The 12,634-nt window shown below is 33.5% G+C and overlaps 1 protein-coding gene across 1 annotated transcript in view; it reads right to left on the reverse strand.

The window, feature by feature from the left end:
* Nucleotides 1-12,634, reverse strand: part of pros (homeobox protein prospero) — a 174,774-nt gene that overhangs the window by 21,258 nt on the left and 140,882 nt on the right. The window contains exon 4 of the mRNA XM_090369603.1: nucleotides 7,604-7,763. Within this exon, the coding sequence (XP_090225729.1) occupies nucleotides 7,604-7,763 (160 nt within the window). The remainder of the gene's footprint in view (nucleotides 1-7,603; nucleotides 7,764-12,634) is intronic.

The following is a 12,634-nucleotide window of genomic DNA, read 5'->3' on the forward strand; positions in this document are numbered from 1 at the left end:
TAACTGTCTGAGAAGTTTCCAGTGAAACTGGCATTTTTTATGGGACATGTCAATAAATTTTAACAATACAAAAGTTGGGAATACGATGCGTTTCAGCAAAGTTTTTTGCCTTGCAACCACACTGACGGTCGGTCACAGAGAGCGGCAGTTCTGCTCCTGCTGCTGATCCACACTTTGTTCCTTCTTGCATCTTTACTAATGACGAACTTTCTGCTCCTGCTGACCCACACTTTGTTCCTTCTTACATCTTTACTAATGACGAACTGTGTGACCTTGGAGAGGAAGACTCCATCCTCTCCAAGGTGCAAAAAAGCAAGACAATCTCGATCATGCGTGAAAATGATGCTTATCGTATTTTTTGATTTACAGGGCACTGTTCATTATGAATTTATCCCGCACGGCCAGTGAATCAGGAATGCTACAAAACAGTCTACGGCGATTTCACGATGCTGTTCGGAGAAAACAACAGGAAAAGTGAGCTTCGAAATATTGCCGCTTGCATCATGAAAACGCCCCTGCACGCACTCGAGGCGTTCCACTAAATCTAGTGGGTATAGCTTCCTGTGATTTTGTTTACTGTTTTCCATGCTTAAAGCTCCTTCCAAAGGTCAAACATTTGCAATGACTGAGTAAATTATTCAAAAAGCGACAAAGGAATTATTAGCAATGTCTGGAATGCATCCAAGAGTTGCAGAAACGTTGGAATCAACGTATACATTATCAAGATGATTATCAAGTCGACGTATACATCAGCAAGGATATTCATCGGAATCCATCCGGTAAAGAGTCATGATGTCCAAAATATTAGTAAAAATAGTTTAATAAATAAAATGATAGCGTCCTCGTTAATAGCTGTGGTAAGTTTCTCAGGTCATCCACAAAGTAGGAAGCGATCACAATTCTTTTTCAGCCATGTTACATTTTATGCCTAAAAGTGGGAAATGAAATGAACAAAGCATTCTAAGTCTCTTTAAGAGGAAAGTGCCCCCTAAAGTAACCAATGTTTGATAAAGATTACTGAGTATTCCGAGTAATTCTTATCGTAGTCGCAAGGCAAAAGCTACTCAGCACTGGATGGAAAGTGGCATTCCTGAATTGATTACAGCCACAGATTGGTGGTCTGAAAACCCTGGATTTTAAATAATTATATTGCGAACTGTGAGTACAGCTGTAGTACAGTCTGCCACAGAAGACATCCCTGAAGAAAGAAATTGGCCAACTTCTTCAGATATTATACATACTGCTGTTCTTGATTAGCCGAAGAAGAATGTGAGATTTCTCAGCCGAAATATTTCTTCAATTCTCAGTGAAGGAATATTTTAGCAATTGTATAGGCCTAAGTGAAAGCTTCGGATATTATGTTACCGATTAAGTAAAAAAAAAACATTACTTTTCGGCACGCTTTCTCATAACCATTTAATAATATATCGAAGAAAGACGGGTTGTTTTCAATGATAATTAATTGCATATTAGCGATACTACAGATCAGATATAACGGCTTCTCCTTTTCTTGACATAATTGAAATAAAATCTAAATGCGCAACTGTAAATGGCAGAATGCAAGATTTTTAAGCGATTGAACAAAAGTAGTTTGAATTTCAGTGAAGAAATATTTTAGCAATTTATATGCAAGTTTAATAAATCTTAAACCGTTCTTTGCTGTTACAAGGGCAGGAAACTAAAATGGCTTATGATTCGACAGGGAAAATTCTCAAAGGACAAGAGGAGGAAAGGAAAACAACTTTCGAAGTATTTTAAATGAAGAGACACATAACCCACGTGTTGGTAACAAAATTTTAGTTTTATTGAACATACCCGAAGGCTTTGACCTAGCACTCTCAATATTTTGTATCTTATAGTTACAAGAAGGTACAAAAACGTAACATACTAGAATAATTGGAATATACCAAAATCTAGTATATTCCAATAAAACTAGAATTATGTTACCAACACGCGGTTAAGTATCGGTAGACACTTTAAAAATAATACAAATTAAGATTTAAAATAATACAAATTCTTTTTGAAAAACCAGTAAATTTGTTGCAAATGTTTACACTTTTCCAACTAGGTGTAATTACGACCATTTCGAGGTCACAGACAACTAAAATTACCTTAGACGAAGTAAACACTTATGACGCGAGTACCTGAAATGACGCCTGTACATAAGTGTAATTGTAAACCGCAGGATATGCTTATCAATGAGATCAGCTGCTATCAGAATAGAAGCAGTGACGAATTTTTGCAAAAGGCAATTACACCATTTCAGGAAAATTTCTGTCTCTACTATGATTGCTAAATGCAAGATGTAAATACTGTATACTAATTAAGCAGTAGAAACAAACAACAACGAAAGCCAAAATCTCAGGTACTTTTCTGCATGTTTTTAGAATAAAAAATCATATTTTTAGAATGTACTCTGGAAATTCCTCGAAATGAGAATATTCTCAAAAATATTTTCGAAAAAAAAATATTTTCGAGTATTATTTGTTTGATTTGGTGATTATTTAAAAATGCATTAAAGGAAATTAGTTGAGTAGTTATAAAAAAAAAAAAACTACATCTGGGGAAATAAGTAGGAGACTATGTGAAACTGAGAACTTTTGCAAGTAAGAAGAAGAAGAAGAAGAAGAAAAAAAAAAAGAACTCTTAAAACAAAATAGCGATTAATAAATGTCATCGAAAATAATTAATTACCTTACACTACGATATTAGGATGAAACATTTCATTTTAGGTAATAGTGAAATCCTCGTCCAAATCATGCTATTCAAAATAAATATATCTTATATTTGAAAAAAAGGAGACTGGTGGTGTCAGTTCATATGACTATCTCAGCTAAGAAGACAGGCATAGCTTCGTTACAATATTGTTAGGTAAATTTTCTGACTAAACAATCAACTAATTTACATGGCGAGATTACAGATGATCCTTTATATAAATATTCTCCAAGTGAAATCCGCTTAACACAGTTTAAGGAAACGAGAACCGATGAACCAGAGCCAACTAATTCACACAGGACTGAAAGTATTAGTGGAAGTCTACAGGAAAATAACACAGAGCAATGCACTCTCTCTCTCTCGAAGATAAAAAGTCTATGAAGCGTCAACATAAATGTGTTTATGAATTCTCTGATCGATTTACTTGTTCTTGTGGTGAAAAATCCGGATTTATAGGGAAAAAAAAAACCAAAAAACATGCAGTTCAAGCAGCCACAACTTGACCACCGTGTGAGAAAAGCCCACAAACATCCCTTCCGTGGAGAGAGGATTTAAATGAGGCGTTTCTATATTTTTAACTGAGGAGTGGTAACTAATAAGAGAGTAACATAGGATGCAGCGAGACAAACGGCTTGTGTCATGGCAATTTTGTCATAAATTGCCATGACACAACTTATGGACTGATGAACTTGATTTTTTCTTTTTTTGTCTAAATTTATTTAATTTGGATTCTGTGTCCGAAAACGGATTACAAACTCCATTAGCTTGACTATAACTGGTAATTGTGGAAGGAAAAAAAAAAAAAAACATTAACTGGGGAGCATTCAACACGCACCCAAAATTACGGACCAAAACTCTTACGTCATTCGTGTCGGCTTCGCTGCATAACCCAACAATGGTGCTGCAAACGCACCATTACAGGGTCGTGTCAGGTGACGTTAGAATAAATCCAGAAACCTATCTGTTCTTTCTTTTCTCTTCACCATTCGTACAGCTTATTTCCTTTTTATATGAACCGCATTAGTGACCTTAACCAGCAGCAAATATTTGTAAAGAGCCAATCGCGGAAAGACGTCTTATTAAGACGCATGCGCATATTCGTAAAGCATACAAGCTGGCAGGCGGTGCTAACAGAGCATGACTTTCCTTGGAGATAGTGATAAGAGACAGGGTCCGACATCCCGACAGCTGGGAATAATGGATACATGGAAGTAGGGAGAATAGGTCTCCATTGCTACTTCCTCCCCCTCCGGCCGACCAGAGTGCCGCCCTCCAGTAATGCTATGGTCATTGCACGGTCGGCTGCGTGTTACAGAAAAGGCATCCGCATGAACAGTTGCCGCCCAAAGATTTCCATACACAGGAAAACAGGACGATGCTTCGGTACTTCCCGATAGTGTTTTACCTTTTACGTCTGAAATTGTCTTAGTTTCCTATCTGATAATTAGCAGCTTAAAAAAACTTTCCACACGTGAAAAATTAATATCACATTCCTTTAAAAGAGGAGGTGTTGCTATCGGTACACTGGACCGCTTAATTTACAGTGTAAATTCATATTTCTAAATATAAATTCGTTCTTTCTTAATAGCATACGTATACCTCATTCGAATGCTGATACAGAGGAAGGCGTGGTTAACTATTATTGGTATTCAATGCTTAAAAAGATATATAAAGCAAAATATGTGCACTGTATTAGCGCGCTTTAACCCTTTAACTGCTCCGCCCGTCATGTGATGTGCGCTTCTAAAACTTTTCTACACATCAACTGATGAGCTGAACAGTTACCCCACTTCAGAAGTAAATGCTGTTATTAAACGTTTTTAATTTTTATGTTCCTTGAGCTTGGAAAGATGAGCTCTGCGAAAGTAACTGCTGTTAAAAGATTAACAACTTAATAAGCAAAAAAACTGCGAACCGGTTCATGTTTTTTTGTTATTTTTAACATGAATGAAAGGCAGAAGTTTCGGTTTCAAATTCTGTGTATTGAAATATTTTTATCTGGTACACCTTCCTTCACATATATTTCCTGAAAATTACAATGTAAAGAAATTCAAGTCTAATGTCAACAAGTATCTTCTTTCATCTTCTCACCCTTCACAAGCCACGTACAGTACTAAGTACTAAAGGTTCTAATATCTTTCGTGTTTGAGGTTTTCATAAAATAACCTGCGTATATTGTTTTATTCCTCTCTCAGTTTCAAAAAAACTTCGCAAAACCTTACAATCTTAACATGTCTTTCAACATGAAAAAAGTTTTTTTTGTTTTCTGGATTACAGCAACATCCATGTATAGGGTTACACAAAAGTTGCGCGCCATAGAAAATTGCATTTTATACTTATTACGATTGGGTATGGGGCATCTTCTGAAACTTAAAGACAAACATTGCTGTTCATATCGAGATTCATTCAGCCGTTTCTAAAGAAAGCATCCCCCTACGAAAAATATACAGATATTTCGATAACATATATGCCAAAGGCAAGTAATCTGTTTCTGTGTAGCACAGAAAAAAATTAATTTGGCTTTGTCAAAAAATTAGTGTCTTGAAAGTTCGTAAACAAGCAGCGCATATTTTTCAAATTTATGATTATTGTATTACGCAAAAAAAAAAAAAAAATTAGTAGCCAACGAGTTAAATACATAGTCGGATATATTTTGAAAAATTGAATTAAGTATTAAAGATAAAAAACGGGAGTCAAAACAAAGAAATTTTGAAGCTGATATCGCATAGCGAATAGAACGTCTAGTAATTTTCTCATGTTCGTTTTAGCTTACTAATTTCGTTTCATAATCGTAATTGACATGATTTACCTCTTTCGAGATAAATTATCTGATAAACTGACAAAAATATAAGAATAGCTTCGCTTAACTGATTTTTGAAGAAAACTATACATTACTTTTATTTATCAGCATTACTGACAACAACTGAAGGTTATCTCTTTACGATTAATAAAGGTGTATTCGCATATACATAAAAAACGATTGTCTTCACCATCGGATAGAAACCAAATTTTCAGTGGATGTTTTTGTTCTCCCTTGAGAGATCCTTGTTGGCCTTGGGGAGGGGGGATCGGAGATTTTTGGTCAATTCTGATTGCTATAAATTTAGTATTGCAGCTCCGATCTTTTTTAAATTTTCAGGACATAATACTCTTAAGGATCTTGTCACCAAAATTTGCTATCGATAGGTTTACCATTTCCCCTGGCTTTTCCTAGTCTTAAAAAGAATTAGTACACAAATTTTACCTCACAGCCGCCCATTGCGTGAACATCAATCACGTGGTGAAGTTATCGTAAAAAACTTCTTAAGTTTTAGCACAGCGTAGATGTTTCTAATTTCTGAGGTACTTTTATTTCCATAATCGAAAACTATTGAAATACATCGCAATCCGCACTCGTAAGTTATTTTTGGCTCTGATTTTTATCCAAAAAACAAGCAAACCGACCATAAGATGCACGCAGTTTAGAAATAGTTCACCGATATCTCGTGATCGCAATCAACTTTTATACAGTCGCATAAAAAATGTTTCTGGCGATCGCTTTCGGTGTGACTAAGAGAGGTGATTATTTATTCTGGTAGAGTCTATACTATTGAATGTAATGCCAAACAGATAAAAAACGGTACTTTGGAAACTTCTTTTCATATTCTGTCAATGTGAGCAAGACTTGGTGAACACACTTAGAAGTTGGCAGTGTAGGGTCTCCCCAACGCTTTAACTATTTAACGTTATCGTGTTTGATACTAGGCAGGACGAGGCTCTACGTTTAACTATTATTCTCATTATTTTGGATCATTAAGCTAGTCGCTTATCGAAATGCTTTATCTAAGAATGTTCGCTAAAAGGTAACAAGTGAAAAAGTGTGAAGATAAATGTAGGAGTATGTCACAAAATGTGGCATAGCAACAAGATTTCGACTCAGAAAAACACTATATATAAGGCATTATCATTACGCAGAAGCAGAGATAACAAGTAGGGGAAAAAGTGCAAAAAATGCGTGCACACCAAATTTCTCTTTGACGATGATTAACATTCTGTTAATACCACGAGCAACTCGCCTGGGGAAACAAGCAAAAATTATGGAAGATTAAGAAAGCAGTTTGGTGCTCACTTATGATGAACAATAAATTTCCAATTATCAATATGTATAAATACGTCTGTGTTTATAATACTAGAGATTACTCAAGATTAAGATTTTTTTTCTTATCTGCTTTGAATTGGTCAGATATGGGTATATCAGTTTAATCGAGGAAGCACATATACCTTGGACTGCAATAATTATGCGATTTTCGAAAGTCGTGTATAATTTTACTTACAAGCATAATCAACTGCAGTTACTAAAATTACATTTTAGGGCAGTGTTAAGCTGGAGTGATCCAAACATACAGGGAAATGTAAAAAACGTTTCTTGAACAAAAGTCCATAAATTAATATCGATTTTCGTTGTTCAGAATCACAGGATAACGCGATTCCAGTGACACTGGAATCGCGTTATCCTGTGAATTAAGAATACTTGAATTAAGAATACGTCTGAATTAAAGAATACTCTGGAAACGCTAGGCAGCCTAGAATGGAAGAAGCACACATGCAGTTTAAATTTATATCAAAAACTATATTTCGAAAGGCAGTTCTGTAATTACATGTTCGTAATAAATATAGATTCAAATTTTCATGTGCTGACAGCGTGAATTGAATAATTTTTATTCGTATACTTCGAAAAGCGAGTTCAGTGATGATTCAGTAACATTTCATTTCACTTACATTTTCTTCAATTACATTTATTCCACTTATTATGGTGGAATAATTCTAAATGAAGAAGGAAACTATATATACGTACAAGTATAAACAGAAAAAAAAAACAAGCAAATATTTAATAGAATGAAATACTTACCTAAAATTTGAAAACCACTTGACGAGTTGAGCTGTGTTGTTCTTGTTGAACTTTATATCTGGAAAGTACATCTTCAGGACTGCTGAGCTGGGATAGCGAGCGAAGAAAAACATCAGCTTGGCCTTGCGTAAGTGCATCGGTGTCAGGGTACTGGTGTACGCTGCATTAAGGAGAAAGTTGGCTAGGTTTTGGAACAACTCATGACATTTAATAACGTTTGTCATGCATAATATATTGCACAGCACAAATATTTGGACATGAACTAAAGGTCATTATTTGGAGAGACTTAACGATCAAATTTTTCAATGAGGCGGGAGAGTTCATTTTTTAACTAAATGACAAACGAAACCAGAAACATTATTTTTATTACAAAATGAATTTCCACAAAAACTTATTAAATCAGTATAGAACTGAAAATAAAAATAATTCAAAACAAAAGTAGCATGAGAAGAAAATATAGCAAATGAAATTTCTCTCTTAATCATGGAGAAATGTTCTATTCTTGACCCATCTGTATGTCGCCAACCAAGGAATACGGCATGCATAGAAATAACTATATGAGAACCATATATTAGGTATAAATAAACGTAGATCCCATTTAAAAATAAAAATTTACAAAAGATCCCATTTAAAAAATAATAACGAACAGCAGTAATTAAGCGCCACACATAACACATGCAAAACGAATTCAAAGATGCCATTAAATTAAAACAAAAGAGGGGGACTTTACACAGTTCACTTTGGAATTTTTAGCTGGAACTTCAACATAATATGCAATTACGCTTTTCTCACCTTTAGTCCATATGCCATTAATTTCTAGAATAAATATATTTAATATTATAGTTTAAAAATTTAAATGGAATAATAAATACATCGTATACGTTCTGTTATCAGGCAATATTTGTCAACATTAAAGTTTACGTATTTCTGTCAGAAAGTGAACCAAAAGGAATGGGAGCGTTTATAGTTGCCTTTGTGTTTTGAAAAAATCAGCCCCTGTGAACGTAAATAAAATTGGTATACAAAATTCCTTTCCTTCCACTGGTGGAGCTAAAGGAAAGAACCAAGAAGTTTAACAGGTGGTGGACAACACAACAGGAAGACATTAATGTTCTCCTATTGTATTATCTACGTGCTAGTTATGGTTAATGAGAGCAATGTTAAATTATGTTCATTAAGTAGTAATTAGTTAAATAGCACTGAAGAAGTGAGCGTCAAGCGTACCCACGAAACGTCTGTTATAAAGTAAAACAATGTTTTAGTTTCACTGTTCTGTTCATCGCTAGCTAACAAAGACGGTAACTCAAGGTTTTCTCAACAACTGCAGTACTGCGATAAAAATTATTTTTCCGCAATCTAATCTGTTGAATACCTTTACAATACGTATTTTATAAAATTAAATACAAAATGTGACGACATCAGTAATTTGGCAGTCAACTGAAAGTAGCTATTTTCATTAGTAAACTTCGGTACGCTGAAGAAAGAAGCAATTTATATTTCAAAACCTGTCTAAGATATCCAAAGACAATTTTTAAATACCGTATATGCAGCTTTTTAGCAAAACAAACTAATCAAGGAAAATAAGCGGCTAAGTTTAAACAAGAATTAGAAATAGGATTATAAAATTTAGATAACGCTTCCTTTAGTGTTCTTATCAATAAAGTAAAGAATAAACATAAATAAAATAAAAATAAGTAAAGAATAAGCGAAGAATGTATAAAGAACAATATATGTACTCATGCATCGTGACCAATATATAAGTTATTTATAAGAATTTTACGAAGAATGTAACGGTATATATATTAATAATTAATAATAAATGATTAAGGGTTTATGGACCAGGGACACTGCCAAAATTAAGCAGAAGAAACCCAACGACCATAATGGATACATAAATTTGTAGGTAAGAGTGTGGAATAGGTAAAGGGCTAACGGAACAGAAATTGTAACTACGGAGAACAAGAAAGAAGGACAGAAGTTAATAAGAAGTAATTAGAAGTGCTTAATGCTGCGTATCCTATGATTTCAACAAATTTACATCTGAAATTTATCTTTAATTTTCCTTTGTAATTTAGTATTTGCTTATATTTTAAATAAGTTTAGAAGTAAGTTCTCTTACTACTGGAGGAGGTCACCTCCACATTAGTATTTTTCGCATTGTGCATGATTATTAATTTTGTTTAAGCGTAATTTTAGATGAATACACTGTAGAGAACTATTTCTCTCATGTGCCTCATTTCTCAATAGCCAACAAACAATATCGTTGTTTGGATTCTTACCTCAGTTGACTCTGTTGTCAACGCTTTCGAGGAAATCTGCCTCTCATCATCATCAGCGATGCAACATCCCTGAGACGTGGTTGATAACAAATATAGAAATAAAATCCAAAGAATTGATATAGGAAGTTAAAATTTAAGTCGAATTTTAAATTAGGATTCCTATTCGTTTACTGTATACGTCGGAACAACATAGTAGAACTATATTTTATGGATTGCCTTCCCTACACCTCTTTCCAGTAAAGAAGTGTAATGGAAACAGTAAAAATGAAATAAAAATAATTCGGTTAGTGGATCAAAAGTAAATGTGATTTCAAATTTTGGGTGGTCTCACGATGATTATTAGTTTTACATGCCAATTTCGAGACGTTTTCGGAATATGTATAGGATGGTGACATTGCCGTAATGGAAGCTCTAACTTCAGTAATCAATATTCCATTTGTGTTCGTAAAACAGAGAGAACTCATATGCGATAAATGCAATTGTAATGTTGGGGCGCGGATTTCTTTGTGGATAAAAGAAAAGCATTTGCACGATTTGATTTCTAATCGAGTTTCTTTTGTATTTTACATCATTCTTTACAATGGAGACAAAGTACTTGTTTACAGATCTTTAAAACGTGTTCAAGCTTTATGTAATAAAGGTATACCATTAACACACAGAAGTTTAACAACGTTATTAGTATATTCAATAATATTAATCATTATCTATATCAAGTAACAAGGTAATTCTTCTATATTTTATGTTGCTGAACTTCTCCAAAATTTGCCTTTTATATATCTCACTAATAAAATGGGTGACTGAGTCTCGTTGTATGCAGTTTTGTAAATAACAATGAAATGAAGGTGTGGAATGAAATATTCCACACCTTTAAAAACTAACTAACTGACATCTAAATCAGCTGTGACGGGATAGAAAAGGTGATGCTTTCTATTTTAAAGTAATAGCATTACTCTGTATAGCATTAATTCAGTTATAGTCAGTCTTCAACTATTTTCTGACTTCATTGAAAATTTTGTATGCCATTCGCTTTTGCAATAAATCTCTTTTGATTCATCTGGTTCAGGAAAGGAAATTGTAACTTTTGTACGTTTCTTTCCTAGCAATTACTGACAAATGACTGGTCAGATTTACTAACTAACCAACCAATATTAAATAAGAAGTACAATGGCCACTGGAAAATATCCAGATCGTCATCCTAACGAAATAAAGAGCACATTAATGAAACATTAATTTTACTTTAGTGAAATTAATGTGAACTGGTAATGGCACAACAGAAGAGTCGCATTGCGTCCTCTTGGATCCGTAGATAATCTGCAAGAAGAAGATTAGAAGATACCAAGAAGCCTTGAGAAAATACTGATAAGCATTTTGTATTAATTCTTACGAGCCTGTCTTTGTATGCTAAGAAGTTAAGGAAATCATGTATAAAAAGATTAATCGCATATAAGGAAATATATTATTTCTTCTGGTTTACTTAAAATCACATAATTTAGAAGGAACTACCAGGATTTGGATACTGACATTACATATTAGTTAAAGAAGAGTAAGTAACCTCCACTACTAATCCTACAATACATTAATTTAGAATTAGTGTTGTATCATGTAAAAATTCACACTTCAGATACAATACAAAAAAGTATTTAAATTAAATTCCAAGAAGACTCTGAGTTTTATTTCATATGACTCATACATAGAGCTGGATGGTTAAGCTACAGACATGTCTAATACTAATATACAACACATTAATTTAGGATTCAACTAAATCTTAAGATACTGTAAATCTCCGAATGGTAATTGTGAATAATGCCAAGAAAAGAAGTATTTATGAAGAATATTATTTCAACTGAATGTGTTTTAATGATCTAAGTTTTATTTATTACTATTCCGATCAGTCGCCTTTCAACTCTGCTGAGCATTTGATAATTAACAAAAAAAAAAAAAAAAAAAACCACCCTACCATGATTTTAAACTACATGTGATAGAAAACTAAAATAAGTTCGCATATGCTTTCCTTAGCACTAGCTTTAAGGCAATGCATAACACATATTCTTCACTGATTAATTGAAACATAATTAAATCACAATTACTATATACTGTACTGGAATTTACTTATTTTGCATTACTTTTTTCATATTAAGAGCAAAGCTTGGATTAAAATCCTTTTAACATTTTTATCGAGGAAAGGCGAACTAAATTTAGTGAAAAAGCTAGCAGAACTAAAATACTGTAGTTGTATTAGTTCCTGCACTTTAGTTTGCCTCACCTTAGAATGTGCAGGATTTTACGAGCCATTATCTGTAATGTAATCTCAACTCGACGTCTTTTTTAGAGTGGAAGTAATAAAATCGCTTATTTTAAGATTAACACTAAATTAGGCTTAAGGGACATATGTCGTTCAAAAAAAAAAAAAAATACTGCTAGTAATCAATAATTACTTTTTAGAAACACATCTTCACCCAGGTGACAGATCCTTTGAAGTCACTGAACTAACTAGTTAGAAGATTGTATACGAAAGGCACACGCCGTACACAACACCCTTTCACGGCTACTAGCCAGGGGTTTACATAGAAGAGTTAGCATGTTGACTCCATAATATATCCTTATTTGCGAATGAATTTTACAGTTAACATATATATATATACGTATATATATATGGCTACACTATGGTCGTGTAGTGTAGCCATATATCAATATAACTCACTCATATATATATATATATATATATATATATATATATATATATATATATATA

This window comes from Mastigoproctus giganteus, chromosome 3 (genome assembly GCF_048544385.1).
Source record: "Mastigoproctus giganteus isolate SK-2022 chromosome 3, ASM4854438v1, whole genome shotgun sequence".
Lineage (NCBI taxonomy): Eukaryota > Metazoa > Arthropoda > Arachnida > Uropygi > Thelyphonidae > Mastigoproctus > Mastigoproctus giganteus.